This window comes from Podarcis raffonei, chromosome 12, assembly GCF_027172205.1.
Source record: "Podarcis raffonei isolate rPodRaf1 chromosome 12, rPodRaf1.pri, whole genome shotgun sequence".
In the NCBI taxonomy this organism is placed as follows: Eukaryota; Metazoa; Chordata; class Lepidosauria; order Squamata; family Lacertidae; genus Podarcis; species Podarcis raffonei.
The window spans coordinates 59,398,924-59,421,349 of NC_070613.1; the positions used below are offsets into that span (position 1 = coordinate 59,398,924).

Genomic DNA, 22,426 nt, shown 5'->3' on the forward strand with positions numbered 1-22,426 from the left:
TTGTCACATGATCCCATCCTGGGAGTGGGCAGGTGTGTGTCTTGGCGGACAGGGTCCCGCTGCCAGAAGTACTTGTTGAGGCAGTGAACGTGCTGTGTCCTGCTGGTGTATACTCTGTGGGAGGGGCTGAGGGGGGACCGAAAGAGGGGGGTCAATGAGGGTCAGTTGCAGGTTGAGTGAGAATTTGGGGGGCGGGTGGCAGAAGCACAGGGGCCAAAGGGGAAGCAGACCCTCCAACAGTCCTTGGACAAAAATGTCTCTATTTTCATCCAGAGGAATGTTGGAGGGTGTGGGTTTGCTCCTCACAATGTGGGTAAAAGTGCAGCCACCAGGATGGGCCGCACCTATATGATGAGGTGAATCAGAATGACTCTATACATTCTTGGCCACTTGGCCAGGTGTGAGAGGGGATTATTGCAGTTTTACTGCAGGCATTTGGGATGCTGGTCATACAAAGCAGCCTGCAGGGGAGATTGTTGTGAGGGCCGCTGGTGTCAGAAAGGCACCTTTCCCACCATGCTGGTGAAGTGTGTCTGGATGACTTGACCAATAGAAAGACTTTGTATGGTATGGCATAATTACAGAGTGGTGTTTTTGACTGTATTCTTGGGGGCCTGAGTGGGCTCCCACAATGAAAAGCAAACAAGATGCCCTGGAAGTTATCTACTGCAATAGGCACCTGCAGGACAGCACTGCGAGTTTTCTAGGTCACATCCTGTTCAAGAGTGGCAACAAAAAGGCCATAAAGGCCTGGCTAGTGCTCTGTATACCCTGAAACAGGGGCACTAAGTAGGGAGGGCCGGGGGGGTACACACCCCAATTTCAGAGGAAAGGCCGCCCCCCCAAGCTCCGGGGTAGCCATGCACACATGCCATGAGGTGTGCTTGCATCCTGTGTGCACACTGTGGGGCGTGCTGATGTCATGCACGCATGTCACAGGCCTTCAGTCGCAGGGGCAAGGTGGTGAATGCGCCCTAAAACATGGCCTAGAATGTGTGAAAGCTGTACATGCAATATGCATAAAACAAATCCTCCAAGTGTCCCTATTTCCCAGGGAAAGTCCCAGATTTACAGAGGCCATCCTGGTTTCTGATTTGATCCCAGAATGTCCCGCTTTTCCTTAGGATTTCCCTATTTGCATTGGAGAAATATTGGCAGGTATGGTAGGCCATTCTTATTTTCATCGGAGAAATGTTGGAGGGCATGGAGTTATCTGGTTCCCGAGCCATCTGAGGGCAGTCCAGTATAGGGAAGTTTTAAAAATTTTATTATGCTTTTATATATGTTGGAAGCCGCCCAGCATATAATAGGGCATCCCTATTTGCATTAGAGAAATGTTGGAGGGTATGATAAAATGTTACGTGGAGGTGCAGAAGGTGCTTGTGGTGGAGTCTTTGTTCCAATGTTATGTGAATCGATGGCTCATCCCTGAGAGTCTCGGATTCTCTCAGAAGCTGTTAGCATATTGAGGAAGCAACTTGCTTATTTGAATCTCTTTCTGGGACCAGACAGAGAATAGTTCTTAGACTATATTAACAAGGAAGAACCTAAAGAAAACTGGATTGCATTCCTAGTTGTTGATGAGCAATCTTCTGGTTTTTATTTACAGTGTTTTTGTAACAAGTTTAAAGACAGTTTGCAGTGAAACTTTGGAAATCCTTTCCTGGTGTGGGGAGCTTATGGATTCCCACTCTGCATGAGTTCCAGATCAGGAAATTCTGCTTGCATAACTTTTAACAGACTGCTCTGCAGAGCACTGGGGTGACGCATCCCTGAAACAACACTCTTCTTCTTTGTCTTTCAGAAAAATGTGAGGAGCCCTTGGTCTCAGGCCTGGCCCCCTCCTTCTTCAGCAGCTCGTCATCGATGCCGTCTGCATCCAACAGTTATGCACCAGGTTTCGCAAAGCTAAACAAACGAGGAGGTAAGAGATTTGTGCACACGTCATTTGCAAGAAGTATTTGCAAGAAGTATCCACTACTAACAGCATAATAGGTTGGTAATGAAACTTTCAAAAATAAAAAGGTGCTTTTAGGAAGCTTAGGACTGACACCACAGATTGGAATAAATTACTTGCAATACTTACGAAATTTCAGCAGAAATATAATGTGCTATGTAAGCTACCTAAAAAGATAAAAAGGTGATATGCAAATCCAGTAAGTAATATATAATCTTAGTGGCATGTTCACCATCCAAAAAGCTGGAGCATGACTGTTGCTCATGTGCAGCATATGCAATAAGTGGGAGCGCCTGTCAGATGACCCTGTTGTAGCACATTATGCGTCATCAACACCCCTCTCTTTCAGGCCCATGTTTTTGAACAAAACAAAAATATTTGGGAGGAATTACTAATGTTCTGTTCTCCCTAAAGTTATTTGGTCTCTCAAGAGAGAAAATAGCCTCGTTTGTAGCAAACCTTTTGCACAGTTTGCCACAGCAGCAAGGAGATGGCAAACTTGCATACCTTCCTGATACCCAAAGCAGCCGCTTAGCCTAGGCCTTCCCATTGCTTCAGTGGCCCATATGAGGGCATAGAGAGCAAACACCCAAGTCTTCCAGGTGGTTCCCCTTTCTAGGCACTTGCTGTTCCTCTGCTACTGGACCAGGTTCAAGGATCTTGTGTTGATATACAAACCCTTGGACAACTGGGGCCAGCATATTCTTAAGGCCTGGGTGAGCCCTTATATCCCAGCTTGATCACTGAGGTCACCTGGAGGAGCATGGTTAGTCCCCCCCCCCCATTACAGAATTTCAGCTGGCTCCAACAGGGGTGTGTAACCACCTTACTTGCTTTTGTGCAGACACCTGTTCTGCAAGGGACTTCTACCTTGAGCAGCTATGTCAGAAACCCCCCACCCCCAGGCTCTGCTTTGCTTTCGCTTCACGTGCCTCTTCCCTGGGAGCAGGGGCCACTTCCCAACCCAGATGCTTCCTTTGGCTGTTTGTGCCTTTTCCCAGGAGGAACCTGGCATGCACAGTCAAACTGAGGAGTATCTAACTCCTGCTTGCTGGCTGCTGCACAGGGGTTAAATCCTGCAGAGAATGGAACTCTGCCCTCCTGCACAACCGCTGGCATCACTGGTGACGCCAGCTGATGGAGATGTGGGTGTTGTTTGAGGGAGATGACCTCCTGCGTCAAATCAGACTCCCTAGTGAGACAAGGTTGGCTTGCAGTCCAAAGGTTCCCCAACCCTGAACTAGGACCCATGCAATGGAATACTGTGCTGTTGTGCTCCCCCCCCAAAATATATATATTTAGAGGTACTCTCATTTTTCTACTCATATTGAAATACTGCCCCTCAATGAGGCCAAACTTATATTCACATACTGCTTAGGGGTATGCGTCCCCCCAGAACAAAAGCACTGCTGTGCTAGCAGAGGCTTGGCCAGCATCCTCGCTTCTAACCTTCAGGTGACTCTTGGGGGTTGTTTGCTTAGACAAACAGGCCTATTCAGTAGTTTAAAGATGAGCCAGTTCTTTATATGGTTATTCTGTAATGTTTGAAATTGTATTTTCTCCCTTTGTATATTTTGTACACTGCCCTGATTTTTTTTGTATGAAGGGAGGTCTATCAATATTTTTTATAAGATGCATAAATGAAATAGGTGGCAGAGGGAAGCCCGTGATGAGTTGGCGACTGTGATGGACAGCTGAGCCAGAGCAGTCTGGTGGTGCAGTGCCTCAGACTTCCACCAGAGGGCTGGAGTCTCTTTCTGATTGGCTACCAAGGCAGGCAGCCAAAGGGGGGGGGGGTCAGGGCAAGAAGCACACCAGTGGAGAAGCAGCAGAAGCAGAAAAACGCTTCTGCAAGTGACCATGGAGGGTTTGCGGGAGGAAGGGAAGTCAAGGTCTCAACAGCAGCCTCCTCTTCAAATCAAACCACTGCCCTTCCTGCTGTTTGTGCAGTACCATTAAAGGAATCTAAGTGATGCCATAAAATCAGAGCCCACAAACAAAACCACTGGCAGAAAAGTGAATCCCTTTTAGTTCTCCTCTCAATAAACCTTTAAAAGCACCTGGCACAAAACAACACCTGGACCTATTTGTCTACAATTTGGCAGGTTTCTGACCTAAGGACACTCCATTCAGGCCTGCTCCTTTCAGACCAATTGCACAGAAAGCACATGGAGAGATAAACCGATTTCTTTTTTTATCTATCCCGAAACTACAAATGCTGCTCCTGTAGGACTGCAGCTTCCTTCTGAAATTTAGCATAATTTTGCCTCAGAAGAGTTTGCTGTGCCTGAAAAATTAATCAAATCTTGCCAAAAAATAAAGAAGTTATAGATGCTTATTTAAATAATAATCAAAATTTAAAGGCGCATAGCACAAAACCCTTGGCATATCTGCCTGTAATTTACCTGTAATCGGCTGGTGGTTGCAAAGTGGTCTCAAGGCAGAATTTTTCTGTGAGAGGCTCAGCAAGACCTGATGATCAGCAGATTGTTGGTTCCTGCAAAGCCCCTGATGCGTAAAAGGATCATGTGACACCACTGTGTTGACAGGTGGGTGGCCTCACTGGTCAGACTTCACTGGTGGCGGTGGCCAGATTCCCCCCCCCCCAGTAGTGTAAAGGATTTCAACTCTTGAAATGAAACTTGGTGCTCTGTGTCCAGTGCTTCTTAATTCTACATGCAGCTGAGTCTCAGCTCCCAGCACAAGTAGCAGCCTCCTGTCTCCTTGTGTCCCCAGGAAGGCAAAATATGTGGTGACGCCCTGCATATCATTAGCAGCCTCAAACTCCCCCACACCCACAAGGACCACCCAGACCAAAGGCGTGGGAATATGCAAGGGTGCAGCATTATGGCATCGCATAGGAGTGCCGAAGAAGTTTGCCCAGAAGCAAGTGTCATGGGGCCGAATACAAGAGGCAAGAATTATGAGTCTCCAGATTCTTCTGCAGTTGAACCTTGGAAGAATTCTCACATTCGCCCAGCTCCTCATTGCCCCAGTTGGAATCAATGTGAATAATAGCATTAGATTTAAGGAAATCTGTTGAAAGAAGGAGGAAAACAATGCATGTTTGGCATCTGTGTTTTGATCCCACATAACCTTGGATCAACATAACCTTTCAAAGAACCTTATTTATAGACACAGAAAGCACAGGCATGTTTCCCTTCCCTTTGAACCACATTCATTGATGGGAACATAGTTAATAAACATTGCAATATTGTTTTTGTTTTCTCTTTGATCTGCCAGATAATTTGAATCTTTTATCCTCTTCTTTTAAATCTTCATTAAATTGTAGCAATTAAGAGTTTTGTTAAGCATATGTTTCTGAAGCACCTACCAACCACTATAAGCTTTCATCTGTAAAAATTCTATATATTTAGTATACTTGTAGGTACTGGACAGTAATAAGCATGAACTTGAATATCCAAAAGGTGATAGGGGCTTATGCCCAAGCCACCCAACCTGCTAACTTTGACCTTCTCTCTGGATTTCAGAGGGAATGCTGTGAAGAGCACTTGACACTAATAGCCTCATAAATATGTTCCAACATGGGCTTAGGAATTTAGCAGAAATTGGTCAGTGTGCTGTAAATGCAGCTTCATTTACACATTAAAATGGATATAATTCATAATCTTAAATATTTCTCTCTCTTTTAGTGTGTCTTTATTGGACATAGCATAATCTCAAAATCGTGAATATGCATTAGAATGTACATACTTTGACTACTCTGTAAAACAGATATTTTCTCTTCCTCAGTTAGGATTGCCAACTTTTTGTGGTAAAGCTCCTATACAATGGTACCTCGGGTTACAGGCACTTCAGGTTACAGACTCCGCTAACCCAGAAATAGTGCTTCAGGTTAAGAACTTTGCTTCAGGATGAGAACAGAAATCGTGCTCCGGCGGTGCGGCAGCAGTGGGAGGCCCCGTTAGCTAAAGTGGTGCTTCAGGTTAAGAACAGTTTCAGGTTAAGAACGGACCTCCAGAACAAATTAAGTTCTTAACCTGAGGTACCACTGTATTTAAGCAGTTGCTTAAACATATGCAAAAATGAGGGGGGCTCCCTCATTTGCCCCCGTTTGCCTGAGCTTTCCCTCTTTTTGCTGCCCTCACCCTTGTCTGGCACATATTATGGTCTAAGCCTAGATGAAGTGACTTGTGGCTTTCCTTAGAACTTGTTAGTTGCAACTAACTTTTTCCATTGGCTGCAAAGGGAGTTTGCATGTTGAGGTACCCCAAGCCACCCCTAAATAATTCACAATTCACACATAATTTTTGTTTAAGGTTTTTGGCATAATTTTGGCCACAACTTTATTAAAATACATAAATGTGAGTGGTTGCTAAGGCATTGGTTATGACTATCTGTCCGCACGCCCAGGGACAGAACTGACTTCTGGATTCCAGCGAAAGCCAGTAAGGGAAAACAATATTGGGGAGAGCATGGAGCTGGGCACCAGACCCTCTCCCCCCCCCCGCATGCTCCCAGGGGCTTGTGCGGCCCTAAGCCCCCTTCAGGGGTACGGACGAAAGAATGGCAAGCCCCTGGATTCTTTTAACGGAATTCCCTTTCTGCAGCAACATTGGAGGAGCAGGCACTGCCAATCCTCACCCCTCCACCAACCAATTTTTTAACCAATGCCTAACCACAACCTTACAAGTTGTGACAATTTGCTACGCAGTAGGCAAAAACCAAATGGCACCAGCCAATCAGCCAAATGGACACAATTCCTACCAGGCCTCTGCCCCAAAAGCAGACGACCCCATGGCAGGCATAGCAAGGTCAACGCGATAGCCCTAGATTAGGGAGGGTGGGCGGGTGAACTGATGCATGCAGCAAAAGAGCCCAGTCAGTGCTGCGTGACTTGATTTCATAACCTTTGGTCCATCCCCCTAAATGGCAACACCAAAATTTGCCCAGTAACCCAACCACCCAATCACTGCAGATGGTCATCCATACTAACCCGCCCAGCAACAGAGGGGTGGCCTGTCAGACCCCACCGCGACACGTGCTCTCTATGAAAAAGAACACGCTTTGTTGCAATTTATGTTAGATTGTTTTGGGGGGGTGAGTATCTATCCATAGTTGCAAACTAATTTCTTATCCATGTTTGTATTGAGCAAAGATGACCAAGGTAAGCTACCTGACACAGAAGTCCTTTCTCCCTGACAACGTTGGCAGGGAACAGTAAAGCTATTAGCGTAGCATTATAACCATCTAGCATTTCACTGAAATGCTGGATGGTGGTGGAGTGGGGGGGGGATAATGGGATTAAAATTAAGCTCCCCCCCTTTCCCCCCCTTCCAAACAGAAGAGTGCAGCTATTAGCCCCATTTCAGTCTTCACAATTAGACTTTTATTATTTGCAAGCAATTGTGAGTTACTCAGTATGATGAAGCATATTATTAATGATAATCTTTTCTTTTGTGAGAAATCCAGTATGCCGCAAAGCACATCTGTGTTAACAGGAAAGGACTGACAAAAAAACACTAATTGCAGGGAAAATAAGAGGAAACATTTCCTTCCCTCTACACATTGTTTTGCTTCAGTTTTGCATTCCACATAAACTCAACCACCATGGAGTGTATGCATCAACCTTATGAAACTTAAAGACAATGTGCCTCTTGATGCTGGCACACAGCTTCACAGCACAAATCTTAATTCTTTGACTTACGTAAATCTACCTAGTTTGCATAACTTAAATAATTAGAAAGGTGGTGTATAAATGTAACAGATAAATACTTTATGCATCATTTTCTCTGCCTCTATGGTAAGGCCTTCTTGGTAGTGACACGCTCCCTGTGGAATGCCTTACCTTCAGATCTCAAGGTGATTCTCATTGGGTTTTGGCATAGCCAGTCTTACTTTCCTCCAAATTCCTTGGACGGTCCCCCCACAAACAGGAACCACCAAATTTGCGCTAGGAAAAACTATTGTGGCAGTTTACAAATTTGTGCCTCCCTTTGCTAATCCCCATTGTGCTTCCTCTTGAAATCCCTTTCATAATTTGTCCAAGTAGCACCTACCATATAAATTTACCTCCACTGTTAGTCATATGCAGGGAAGGCTTTCAATGTCATTTGATGCAGAAGATGTATCTTCAAAGCTAACTCCCCCCCCCCCCAGTTTAAGTTGCAGGATGCAAAGGGTAGGAATAAATTGTCAGTCCTCTGAATGGAGAGAAGTCGAAAGTGGAGTCCCCCAGGGATCACAACTGGGCCCTGTACTTTTCAACTTGTTCACAAACAAGCTTGGGGTGAGCAGTGAGGTGGCCAAGTTTGCTGATGATATTAAATGGTTCGAGGTTGTTAAAAGAAAAAGAGATTTTTTAAAGAAAAAGGACCTCTCTAAACTGAGTGAATGGAAGGTAAAATGGCAAATGCATTTCAAGGTAAACAAATGCAAATGGATGCATGTTGTGGCAAAAAAATCTTAATTTCACTTCTACACTCTTGGGGTCTGAAGAGGTGCTGCTGAGGGACCAGGATTGGTCGTAGTAGATAGCTTGATGAAAGGGGTAACCAGGGTGGGGCAGCAGCGGGAAAGGCAAATTCCACACGAGGAATCATAAGGAAAGGAATGGAAATAGAACTGCTGATATCATGGTGCGGTTGTACCAATCTTTGCTGCGACCTGCATGTGGAATAAGGTGCACAGTTCTGGTTGCCTCCCCACAAAAATGATATTGGAAAGGGAAAGGGCAGCCCAAATGAACAAGGGGGTAGAGCAACATCTGGGGCTCTGGGGTTCAGAGAAAGGGCAAGAAGTGGGGCATGGTAGAAGTTTATAAAATTGGACATGGCATGTAGAAAGTGGTTAGAGAAAAGCCCTCCCCCCAACTCATGGCAATTCAGTGAAGCTGAATGTTGATAGATTCAGGACAGATTTTTAAAAAGTGCTTCTTCGCACATCACACAATTGAATTGTGGAGCTCCCTCCGGCAGGAGGCAGCAGTGGCCCCCAGCTTGGACAGCTTTGAGAGAGGATTAGATAGATTCATGGAGGGTTCCCCCCCCCCCCAGGCATCTGGTCGGCCCCTGGGAGAAGAGGAGGCTGGACTAGGTGGGCCCCTGGCCAGATCCAGAAGGCTCTTCTCACAGTCTCATAGAATCATAGAATCATAGAATCATAGAATCATAGAGTTGGAAGAGACCACAAGGGCCATCGAGTCCAACCCCCTGCCAAGCAGGAAACACCATCAGAGCACTCCTGACATATGGTTGTCAAGCCTCTGCTTAAAGACCTCCAAAGAAGGAGACTCCACCACACTCCTTGGCAGCAAATTCCACTGTCGAACAGCTCTTACTGTCAGGAAGTTCTTCCTAATGTTTAGGTGGAATCTTCTTTCTTGTAGTTTGGATCCATTGCTCCGTGTCCGCTTCTCTGGAGCAGCAGAAAACAACCTTTCTCCCTCCTCTATGTGACATCCTTTTATATATTTGAACATGGCTATCATATCACCCCTTAACCTCCTCTTCTCCAGGCTAAACATGCCCAGCTCCCTTAGCCGTTCCTCATAAGGCATCGTTTCCAGGCCTTTGACCATTTTGGTTGCCCTCCTCTGGACACGTTCCAGTTTGTCAATGTCCTTCTTGAACTGTGGTGCCCAGAACTGGACACAGTACTCCAGGTGAGGTCTGACCAGAGCAGAATACAGTGGCACTATTACTTCCCTTGATCTAGATGCTATACTCCTATTGATGCAGCCCAGAATTGCATTGGCTTTTTTAGCTGCCGCGTCACACTGTTGGCTCATGTCAAGTTTGTGGTCAACCAAGACTCCTAGATCCTTTTCACATGTAGTGCTCTCAAGCCAGGTGTCACTCATCTTGTATTTGTGCCTCTCATTTTTTTTGCCCAAGTGCAATACTTTACATTTCTCCCTGTTAAAATTCATCTTGTTTGTTTTGGCCCAGTTCTCTAATCTGTCAAGGTCGTTTTGAAGTGTGTTCCTGTCCTCTGGGGTGTTAGCCACCCCTCCCAGTTTGGTGTCATCTGCAAATTTGATCAGGATGCCCTTGAGTCCATCATCCAAGTCGTTGATAAAGATGTTGAATAAGACCGGGCCCAAGACAGAACCCTGTGGCACCCCACTAGTCACTCTTCTCCAGGATGAAGAGGAACCATTGATGAGCACCCTTTGGGTTCGGTCAGTCAGCCAGTTACAAATCCACTGAGTGGTAGCATAGTCAAGACCGCATTTTACCAGCTTCTTTACAAGAATATCATGGGGCACCTTGTCAAATGCCTTGCTGAAATCAAGGTAGGCTACATCCACTGCGTTCCCTTCATCTACCAGGCTTGTAATTCTGTCAAAAAACGAGATCAGGTTAGTCTGACATGACTTATTTTTCAGAAATCCATGCTGACTATTGGTGATCACAGCATTCCTTTCCAGGTGCTCACAGACTGTTTGCTTAATGATCTGCTCCAGAATCTTCCCTGGTATTGATGTCAGACTGACTGGGCGGTAATTATTTGGGTCCTCTCTTTTCCCCTTTTTGAAAATAGGGACAACATTTGCCCTCCTCCAGTCTGCCGGGACTTCGCCTGTTCTCCAGGAATTCTCAAAGATGACTGCCATCCGAGCTTTAACAAGATGGTCCTCTGCTTCTACCACTTCACTTTATTTACCTAGATCCCTGAATAGTATTATAAGTAATACACTTAAAAATAATTGAAACAGATATCTGGCAAAATTAGGAAGCCGTGTTATAGCCCATCTTCCTTCAGCTACACAGAGCTTTTATCCTGTGGGGTTTGTTTTAAAAGGGGTGGGGGGAGCTCAGCTTGAGGAAATAATTGTCAGTGTCTTTTCCTTGCACTGTCATATAACGATTGTTGCTGCAAAGTGCTCCAGAAAGTAATGCAATTATGCCTTTTATTATATGTAATAAATACGAATTGCCTCTATTATTTTAAGCGATTTCAATTAAAATTTAAGGGCAATTTTCCTGGAGTGCTTTTAGGTCATCCTTTAGAAGTGTTTTAACTATTTGCTGGATCAGGTACTTTGTCTAATAGCACATACATTACCTTTGCATTCAGTGGTGATTGGGGCTGCTATTTTAGTAACGTAAAATATTTTAACTCTGCAGCAAATGGTAGAGAGTTGCAGACATTGTAGTGGATGCACCATTTGCATTGTAATGATTGGAAGATGAGCAAGAGAGAGCAACTTTGAGGGCTTCCAGATTATCATAGAATTGTTGGCACTCATCACAATGCCAGCCCAAGCCCCTTTTAAGCATTTAATCCAGACTAATAGAGAAGAGCCTGCCTCTCCCTTTTAGAGTCCTACAGATTGTTTCCTATTAGATACTACATAGAACGTAGAGTTATTGTGCTTTCTCTTCAGTGCTCTTCTGCATAGTTTTGCAGCAGAATTCTGTCCAAAGTGAAATCCAGTGTGGAAGTTGTGGCTTCACTAATGTGAAACTGTGTGACACATTTTGGGGACAAAATGGCCACCTGGCTTCAACAAGGTTCATGTGCTCCCATCTGTACTTCTACAACTCCTTCAGACAGAAAACAACTCCTTCAGACAGATGGTAAGTCCTAACAGGACTAGAACCAAAAAGGGACCACTGAGAACTAGAGAAGGGATCTGCATGCTACAGAGAGAATCCTGAGGTTTGCAAAAATACCAAGTATTGTTAAAAGAACCTTGGAATAAAATGGAAGGAATTTACCTTAAATATATACTTCCCACCACCTATCATAATGCTTATTATTTTTGTCATACTGTTAAATGTAAGAATTGCCTCACCTGCTTGCACTGTTCCAGCAGCCATGCCTTTCTACAATTCCAGTTTCTCAGATTTGGAACTGAGACGCCTAGTTTGGTGATGGATGTTGCTCCGTTTATAGATATATCTTTGTGAAATGCTTTAAAGAAATCTAATAAATTAGTCAGTCCTTGCTACAAAAGGGAAATCTCTTCTTACCTAAACCAGCTCACAATATAAAATAGGGGATAGAGAAAAGGGAAGCATGATGCATTTGTATGTTTGCTGAGAAGTGTCAGTAGATGTGGCGCCTAAGAAATGAGTGCAGAATGCAGCCTAAGGAAGACAGTATCCTCAGCACCAGTAATTTGTGAGTTCAGTTCCCTTGCCTTGCAAATTCCCCACATAAACCTGGACAACTACATCTAAACAAACAAAAAACCCCAAAAAACTGGTACTTTCAAATTTGAATAATCATAATTACCTTACTAGTTCACTAAGTACATTTATATTGATGATTCTGCGGTGGAGCTGAATAACTCTCTCAGGGCAAGAAAGAATGGCAACCACAGCCAGAGTGATCATGCAAAGAGTCATTATTCAAGAATTATAAAGTGGCGAAAGAGAGAAACAGCAGAGAGTGGCTTCTGTTATGTCATTCCCATTGGAACTAATCTAGTCTCTGAGATTTCCCTGGAACTGAAGCAACCTTAAAGGAGGGTACACTGTGGCATTGTCTCTCTCCTTTCATTAATTTATTCTTTATTTAGTATTAAATCTATTTCCCAACTTTGCTCCATGCAGTTCAAGGGTGTATGCATGGTTCTCTCCCTCCCCATGTTATCTTCACAACAACCTTATGAGGTAAGTTAGACTGAGAGACAGTGGTCAGACATTTTTTTCTGCTGTTTGCCCTCCTCCCCACAGTGGACAGAACTTGACAGAAGTTGACAGGTGGTATCTGGTTTCTGTGGTTCTGACCCCTCAAATCAGTCATCTACATCCCCCACTAACTAGAAAGAAAGAAAGAAAGAAAGATCCAAGGTTGTGATCAGCTGTGGCAACAGAAGCCACCTGCCTGTGATAAACCGCCCACCCAAAAAAATTAAAATGGGCTAACAAGCTTCTATATCATAAGTGACTGCAGATGTAGAAACAACACTTTTCTATCAGCTTGTCTGTGGTAAACAGGAATCATTCTGTTTTTATCCACTACTGTTTTATGCCATGAGCTGTAGCCTGAAAGGTCAAAAGGGGGTATGGAAGATGGGGGGGGGGAGTGGAGGGTTCTGTTAATCTTCTGCATTTAAGGCCTTGTGATAAATATGAATAAAAGAAAAGAGGATTGGAGATAAGAAAGCACATATGTTTTGAACATCTTTGTTTGTGCTACAATACAGATAAGGAGAAAGAATTTACATTGAAACATCCTTTTATATTGCAATGCAGATCAGCTCATTGGAACATTAGTATTAGTAAAGAAAGGCATATAAACTTACTACTTACTTTAAAAAGGAGATTTTCTGGCCTTTTTGTGAAAGTTTTTGAATCACAGCATGAAAATTAATTGTTCAGGCAATGTTTGATTCAATACTTAGCCTGACAAATCCACTGGATATTCCTGAGACATTGCTGACCTTAAATAATATTCAGGATTGGGATCAGGATCAGGGGGAGGGGGTGGCTCCCACCATTCTTCCTCAGTACAGTCCCTGAAAGCTAGTATGTATGGGGGGGGGGGTGTCTCCAGGTCTTCCAGCCTCTCCCCGGCTCCCATTCTTCCCTATCTTCCTTTGGAGTCTGCCATCCTTGGGCCAAGCCTGATGGTGCCGAGGGAGTCCGGACACTTGGACACCATCCGTGTGGTTCAGGTGGGGCCCCCAACCCTCCAAAGGGCACGCAGGAGGGGACGGGGGGAGAGGAGGGAAGAAGGAACATTCATTCGGTAATTGAACTTGTCTTCAGAAGCAGGGATGAATTCAGAACACAGGGATGAATTTGGAGATTTTAAGCAGATAAACATGATTTGGAAATAGCCTAAATAAGTGGTACAAAAAGAGAGCTAATATAAAGGCAAGCCCATGATTGATCACAAAACAAAAACCTTGCATCAAAGACAGAGTCGGCATCTGCTATGAAATTTGCTAGATGAAGTGTCAGAGAAATAGAAGTCGAGAAAGAGTGTCAACATGGGAGTTAAAGTCACACAAGCTTGATGGGATCATCTGCAGACAAAGTCTAAAATCAAAAGAGTTACAAGATAAGAACAGAAGCTTAGTGGCCTCCATTTTTAAAAAAAGAATGAAAGGAATTGCCTTCAAAAATATTATTGAAAACCGACAAGACAGGCAGAAAGCAAAATGTGAACAGGCAATATATCTCACAACTAAAAAGGAGACAAAGTTGCAGAAGACCATGATAAACAAGAAGCAATATCAAAAGCAGGAGAAAGTTAAAAGATTGGAGCCTCTAGGTGTGCTCACTAGGGGCTGATGCCCCCGCTCACTTCGCTCACCAACCTCCCCCTGCAAAGCCCCTCTCCCTTTATTAAGCCCCTCCTCTAAGCCCCTCTCCTCTCCCCATCGAGTTGCAGCTTGCCTCCCCCACCAGGCCACTCCCCGCTCACTGGACTCCCCCGGCTGCCACAAGCCCCTCTCGCGCGCCCACCTGTGCCCCACTGGCCCATCCCACTTGCTCAGCCCCTGCTGTGGCAAACCCAGCTCATTTGCCCTCTCTCACTTGCACACACGGACACCCCCCTTCTTCCTCAAGGCCCCCATCTCCACAAACGCAGCTCGCTTGCCCACTGGCCTCTTGCTTGCTTGCCCTGCTGCCAGCCTGCCAGCCTCCAAGGCTTGCCTCACCATGGAGCATGGGCAGACTTGGGCTGGTAGGACAATGGACTAGCACAAACATAGTATAAAGAGAAAATACAGGCCTTGAAAGGGCAGCACCAATGGCCGGCTAGTGAGGAAGGCCATTCAGCCTACTATTGTCAGGGGCCCCCACCAAAACAGATTTCTGAAGATGGGAGAGCACAGAAAGGCCTGTGATGAGTGTATAAACACAGCTTCAAGGTGGCCCGGGGGGAACTAGCAATCTAGACCAAACTAAGGCCTGGGAACCGGATCCAGCCCAATCGCCTTCTAAATTGGGCCCGCAGATGGTCTGGGAATCAGGGTGTTTTTACATGAGTAGGATGTGTGCTTTTATTTAAAATGCATCTCTGGGTTATTTGTGGGGCATAGGAATTCGTCCTCACCCCCCAAAAAAATATATAGTCCGCCCTCCCCCCCAAGGTCTGAGGGACAGTGGACTGGCCCCCTGCTGAAAAAGTTTGCTGACTCCTGATCTAGACAATTAGGAACAAGCTAGATATTAATATTCTCAAGCCAAGTTTCCCAGCAGACAAAAATTAGTAGAATACCCTGCATATAGCTTTCTAGGTACAGTGGTACCTCTGGTTAAATGCGCTTCAGATTACAGACTCCGCTAACCCAGAAATAGTGCTTCAGGTTAAGTACTTTGTTTCAGGATGAGAACAGAAATTGTGCTCCAGCGGTGCAGCAGCAGCAGGAGGCCCCATTAGCTAAAGTGGTGCTTCAGGTTAAGAACAGTTTCAGGTTAAGAACAGACCTCCAGAACGAATTAAGTACTTAACCCAAGGTACCACTGTATTGCTCTCTATAAATGTTGAGAAAAGGAAGATTATGATTAAATAAACTTCCATTCCATTTGTAATTTATAACAGACTCTTGATTCATAAATGTGTCTGTTGACTTTTATTAAGTTAATGTACTGTCCCTAAATGTAACTTTTCTGTTATTTCATAATGAAATATAATTTAAAAGTCTCAGTGTTTGCAAACATAAGACATGCTCATACATACCCTTGCAAGGAGGAATCAGGTCATTATATCTATTTTGATCTGTATTTTAGAGTTGCTCCTAAAGATTGCACCAGTGAATTTTCTCTCAACATTTTCACAAATCTCTGTTTTCAGTGGCCATGGTATCTTGCACCCCCTGACAAGACTGGAGGTGAAGGGTCTTGCTTTGGAGTACTGTAGTTCCATTTCTACCAGTAAGGTAGAATCCAGAAGGTGATCCTAGATTTCTTCTCTTCCCAGAAGTATAACCAAGACAAGACAATAATTAAGTGCTGGATGAAATGACTGAGAAACAATCCTTGACTATTAGGCCACTGGTTTCTTTCCAGCAGTCAAATGCCCAGTTCTGCCATCAAGCATCAGAACTGTAGGTATGTCATGTGGTAAGAAACAGGTTTGTGAGGTTCAAAATGCCCATTAGCATGTGACTCTCCTCAAATAACCCCCTCCATCCCATTCTGGTCATGGGTGCTCTGGGCACCATACACAGCAGCTGCACCAGGTGCCAGGGAGAGTGATTTCGCAATAGTGAAATCATCACTTGTCCATGAAGTGGCCATCTGTAGTGTTCTGTCACCACAAAGATCTAAACAATATTGCGATGCCATCACAACAGCACAAGGTTCCGGAGGTGACCCCAAAGTGTGACCCCTGTTCCCGGGGTGACCCCAAGGGCAATAAATCACTGCCAGAGGTCTGGGGGTGCCAACTCTAGGGGGCCCTGGGGGCCCTGGCACCCACAAAATTCTCACTGTGGGTACCTGGGCTCCACTCCTTTCTGCTGTCATGCGCCACCCAATGCCACCACCAGCCACCGCTTTACCTCTGGCGCTCTGGTGGAGCTCGCAAGCCCTGGCCCAGTCACTACCATGGCACCAGAGTGCACATGCGCCTCACCGTCATGACATCACGTTATGATATCGCAGGGTCTGGGGCATGTGCCCTGGGCACCCACAAGCTGGGGCCCAAGTCGGCACTGCTGCCAGAGATGGAAAGATAGTAAAAAGTTGTTCACGCTGAAGTGTGGCACAAATGTGTTTAAGCACCAAGGATCTGCACACCATAAAAAGGCATGAAGTTCATATTTATATGATTGATCTACAAAGACTCAAGGAAAAACAACCTATGCTGAATATACATTGGCTACTTGAGGTGTGATCAGCACATCTGTTAATAAAAACATTCATATAGCATAAACAATACCATGGCAAGAGGTAAGTTTAAGCCAAGTTCTAATTTTAGCTTGGCCTACTGTCACATATCAGCTAGGTATGACCTTCTGCGTCTGATTTACTACTGCCTTTGAGTTACTGTTTCTTTTTCTCTGCTGTCTGCTGGTCTTCCTCCTCATTGCCTTTTCATTCTTGCTGCTGTGTGCCAAGTGGTAACAAAGCGAGGGCTCCAGAGATGTGTGCTGTGCTAGGAAAAGACAGGAAATGCAGTTTCTATTCCCAGGTGTGTGTGTGTGTGTGTGTGTGTGTGTGTGTGTAGCGTCCAAAGGCAGCTTATTGACTTTGCCCACCTCCCCAAATCAATAACACTTCAGTTATGTTTCAGTTCAATTTGAAAACACCATGAATACGTCACCACAGGCCACGTACGGAATGCACTTCCTGAGAGCTCATTGTTTGGAAGGGCTCCCCCCGTAGAACCTTCAACTGCCACAGCGCTGCTGCGGATCAGGTCCTCCCTAGGCACAGCTGGATCCCCAGAAACATTTTCAAGGCAGCGGGGGGCAATTTTGTTCAACGGTCTATCTAAGGAAATGGGAAGAGGACAAAAAGGGAAGAAAATTAAACTAGTCAATCTCCATTTATTATATTAGTGGTATTTATTTTTAAATAGGAAATATTGCCTCTCTTATTTCCTCACTGTTATTGTAGGGAGAAGAATCATTCAGGCCTATCTTCTTAACAATGGTGTGCAATTTGATAGAGCTAGCTTATTATTTCCAAGGTAGATTAACTTTAAAATTGAGAGGTCTCTGTGATTAACTGATTTTTAAAACCCTTGGTTTAATCATCCTTGTGTTGCTTCTGAGCAATCATTCACTTCTGAGCAATCATTAACGAAAGAAGGGAATTTGGTGTAATGCATAAGATTATGATGATGACAACTTAAATGCTGATTGTTGTTCTGTATATCTCTGTTAGAACAGAAATACATGCTGGTGAACCCAAAAACCACAGCTAGGAACCAAGGCTGTGGGGAGAGCTAGGCAAGACGTCCTAAGAGAACTGCTCTGCACCTTGTTCTCTGCATGTCATGTGAGCAGAATTATATCATTGGCTAAGTTTATTGCATGCTCAGCTGCAAAGTTGGGGGGGGTGTCACCACTTCACCCTCCCCTGATTAGGATTCCACCCAAGCCCTAAACTGCCAAAGTTGTGACCAATGCTATGGAGAAGGTCAAACCTGCAGCGCAGGGAAAATTCCTTCCCGGCTCCGAATATGGCCACCATTTAAAAGCCATAGCAAACCCAAAATCTGAAAAGGAAAAAGTTAAATAAACAAGCAAAATAACAAAGGGAGGGCCAGGTGGGTGGTGCTCCCGGACAACTGAGCTGCCAAGTTCAGCGCTGGCTGGAATATATGCCTGGGGAGCAGGCCTGAGTGAAGACTGCATCCCTCAGCTCCACTTCCCAGGCCCCGCCCCCCAGGCCCCCACAGATTGGCTGGATTTGAACATGAGCCTCCGCAGTGGCCAGAAGAAGCAGCAATGACCCCACGAAGATGGTGTGGCACTGTGGGGCGTGGCGGAAGCGCTGCAGTGGACAGTGCAACAGCTGCTCACACTGAAATTAGATAAGAGGCCATTTTCAGAGCACACTGCTCAAGTGGTTGTGGATCAGGCACAAAGTCCAAATTTCTGGTCCTTCAGTTATCCTTGGGAAGCTACTTTTTAACATCCTGAAGATTATAAGCTATTGTCTTTGGACAAAAGAAAGCAACGGTCCATAGAGACTGTATGAAGTGAGGTGGATTATTAATGATGTGCCAAAAGTTTGATCTTGCTTGGCCACTGTCTCCCCCAACCCTTGTGAGTCAACTTTGATAGGTGGGTGGGGCTGCCTCACCTGGTGTAATGATGCCAAGGGATTGACAGGTGAGTTGTCCTGCCCCCCTGTCAAAATTGGCCCATAGGGGTAGGAGGAGATTGTGACAGGTCAAAAATCCCCCCGCCCCCGGTTCCCCACGTAGATGCTATGGGGCAATGATGCAGCATCATTCTGGCATATGGGTAGATACTGTAGACTTTGACTTCTACAAAACTTTTTGTAGTCCATCATTGAAGGTTCTAGAATAAAGAGGATGCTAACAGGTAAAAGAACAGGACAAACCAGGGTCTCTGCTGCATAGTGTGACCTGGGAGGTAGTTAAACTGCATAGGTATGAATCTACCCATCACCAAGGAGAACTGGTTTCCTTCTTCCCTGGCCTCTGCTAAGACAACCAGAAGATAATTTGCCTAATATAATGCTTCCATCAGTCTCTGCAGTCGCTGTTGGCTGCCAAAGTCCAGCCTTTCCTGTGGCCGTCTCACCTCAGCCCTCCATCTAAAAAGCCCAGATGGTTTCCTGCCCGCCAGCAAGTTTTTGATAGAGACGTTGCATAAGGCCTTTTTAAACCCCTTTCAGAACACAGCTGAAATTCCCTTCTGATACAGTTGTGAATGAGGGTTGTGGTTTGTTGTCTGTGGGGTTTTTGTTGTTGCATGTTTTCATTTGTAACTGGGAAGCAGAGCAGATGGTTCAGGCATAGCTCACTGTGATGTGTCAGTTAAAATAACTGAAGCTACTAAATGCTTGTTTGCTGGTGGCAACTCTTTCTAGGGAGACCTCCAACGGCAGCTGATCGGCTCCCAGAGCCTGTTTATCTCGCGTTGCTATCAGCTCTTGCCATTCTCTGCTTTTGTTCATTAGGGCAGACAGATCATTGATTTGGCGCTGAGCTCCATTAAGAAGGCTGGCAGGGCAATGAGCACTGAGAAATGTGTCCCCTACCATGGGGATTTATTCTAATTGATCTCGCTGTTAGGCAGATTTAATGGGAATGCTGCCGTTTTTGATGATAATACTGTGTTTGAGTTTAATATCATATATATATATATATATATATATATATATATATATATATAGCATACAGTTCCAGGGCAAGATAGAATATTTAATACAATAGCAATTCATAATAATTCATCTTTAAACATGTAGCTTACATATTGAAAAATCATAAAATGCCGTCATTACATTTTGTGCTTTCTCATTTTTAAAGTTCAGCAAAGATTTGAACTTAAGCAGTGAAAAATCATACAAGAAGATGGGACTGACTGGATTTAATAGATTTGGGGATGCTAAAACTGAGAACAAAAGACACACACTAGCAGCAGGGAAATGCAAATAGTGAGACTGAGCTGAAAAGCAGAGGGGATTTTTGTCAAAACTTGTCAGTTATGAAAACCTCACACCTTTACAGTGATTTGTCATGGGAAGGAGGCTAAAAATAGGAATAAAACTGTTTGCCCATTCAGACTCAGAACAGGAAGCAGTGAATTAGTTTTATGACATTGTTTACATAGACAGATCTGATTAGCTATTTCATCTGGCATTATGACATCATAGTATCATAGAATTGTAGAGTTGGAAGGGACCAACAAGGGTCATCTAGTCCAACCCCCTGCAATGCAACATGGGGCTCAAACCCACAACCCTGAGATTAACAGTCTCCTGCTCTACTGACTGAGTTCTCCTATAGCATTCCACAAGCAATTCACTTTTCTTCTGTGCAGCGTACATGGAAAAACACATATACGCTGTTTCCTTACAACTTGCTCAGGTGCTGGGGTAGGCTGGGCTGGGGAGGAGGGACCATGGGCCAGAAGGGGACCCACCAGATGCACGTGCCTCCCCCCATATTACATGTACTGCCCAATTTTAATTGCTGATGATCTCAAATTTGAATGTTCCCTCATGGAAAATAAAATCCCTGCACAAAGAAATGTAGCATTTCAGAGAAAGTGCCTGCAGCTTTCCTCCAACATTCTGGTTATATAATGGACAAGAATGTTCATTAATAGTTTAACAAAGTATACATTGGTCTGCGACAGTGTGCTTAAATGAAGGATGTAATATTAAACAAGCAAACAACGATGATGTGGGTTCTTGTGAGAATTCCACAAAGAAAACTCTCTGACTAATCCAACTTTCTTCCAACTTATGCTAAGAGTATGTACCTGATTAAAGAAGAACTGCCCTTAATCCTCAAATCAATAGATGCTACACATTTCACAGACTAAATGAATAAAGTAATCAACTTGCCTAAATTACGCCATGTGATAGATCAAACAGTACGAGGAAACTTCCCATCGATCTCCTCAGTGTGTCTAGCAAAGATACGGTACATGGCCTCCTTTTGGGCTGGTCACCACTGCCTTCACGTAAGCAGACTGAGCAACCCCCAATATTGCTTTCCTTCATTTTGCTTCCTTTTCTGACTGCAAGAGTTTACTCTGAGTTTACTGTGAACTGACACTTTGGAGAAGGATAATATCTTGGGATACCTATGAAAAGTATGGATTAAAGGTGTATTTAATATATTTGCTAGGCCAGGCTTCCTCAACCTCAGCCCTCCATATGCTTTTGGCCTACAACTCCCATGATCCCTAGCTAGCAGGACCAGTGGTCAGGGATGATGGGAATTGTAGTCTCAAAACCCTCCCCCCCCCCCCCCCGTGCTGTGCTTGACATTAACATACACACACAGACACACCGCAAACACCTGAGGAAGCGTATGCTGAGAGAAAGCAACCGGCCAAAGGTCACTTAGGGTTGAGCTGAGAGTTGAGCAGACATAGCCTTAGTTAAGATCCTGCAGAACATCCACTGCAGCACTCTGACTTCTTAAGGGAGCAGAAACCCATGAAATCCACGCATGGCTTTGACTTGGTTAACTGTCTTGGACAGTTTTGTTGCTGAAGAAGTAGGAAATAAGTAGGAGACCCTCCTTTGGATCGTTGCCTCACATTAGTTCACATCTCCAGGGCCGCCACTGCCAGGAGGATGTGCCAGCAGTGTGTGTGAGACAATCGTCTGGCTGAGAATATTGAACTTGTGTTGGTGTATGCTCTCTATTTTTATTTAACACGTAACATTTCACGAAACCCAGAGTTATAGAAGGGTGGTAACCCATTTGATCCACACAAGCCTGTGGCCTGGAGAAAGTTATCTGCCCAAAGTTACCTCAGTTGAAAAGCAAGTTGAACCCAGACCTCCCCAGTCTTGAGCTCTAGCTACACTGGTGCTCTCCAAACTACTAGGACCACAGATTGCTTAATCACCATAATTCCTCTTTCCTTCATGTCTGCTCCCCATTTGTGATAGTTTTGCCCAGCCTAGGCCAACCTGGGAAAACCATAGCTTTAACTATACTGACCTTTGTCGGCAAGGTGATGTCTCTGCTTTTTAAGATGCTGTCTACGTTTGTCATTGCTTTTCTCCCAAGAAGCAGGCGTCTTTTAATTTCGTGGCTGCTGTCACCATCTGCAGTGATCATGGAGCCCAAGAAAGTAAAGTCTCTCACTGCCTCCATTTCTTCCCCTTCTATTTGCCAGGAGGTGATGGGACCAGTGGCCATGATCTTCGTTTTTTTGATGTTGAGCTTCAGACCATATTTTGCGCTCTCCTCTTTCACCCTCATTAAAAGGTTCTTTAATTCCTCCTCACTTTCTGCCATCAAGGTTGTGTCATCTGCATATCTGAGGTTGTTGATATTTCTTCCGGCAATCTTAATTCCGGCTTGGGATTCATCCAGCCCAGCCTTTCGCATGATGAATTCTGCATATAAGTTAAATAAGCAAGGAGA

General features: G+C 44.7%; 1 protein-coding gene across 1 annotated transcript in view; it reads left to right on the plus strand.

Annotated features, from left to right (window-relative positions):
- The window catches only part of CNTNAP2 (contactin associated protein 2), a 971,924-nt gene that overhangs the window by 369,436 nt on the left and 580,062 nt on the right, over positions 1–22,426 (plus strand). The window contains exon 2 of the mRNA XM_053359792.1: positions 1,805–1,924. Coding sequence (XP_053215767.1) covers positions 1,805–1,924 — 120 coding nt within the window. The remainder of the gene's footprint in view (positions 1–1,804; positions 1,925–22,426) is intronic.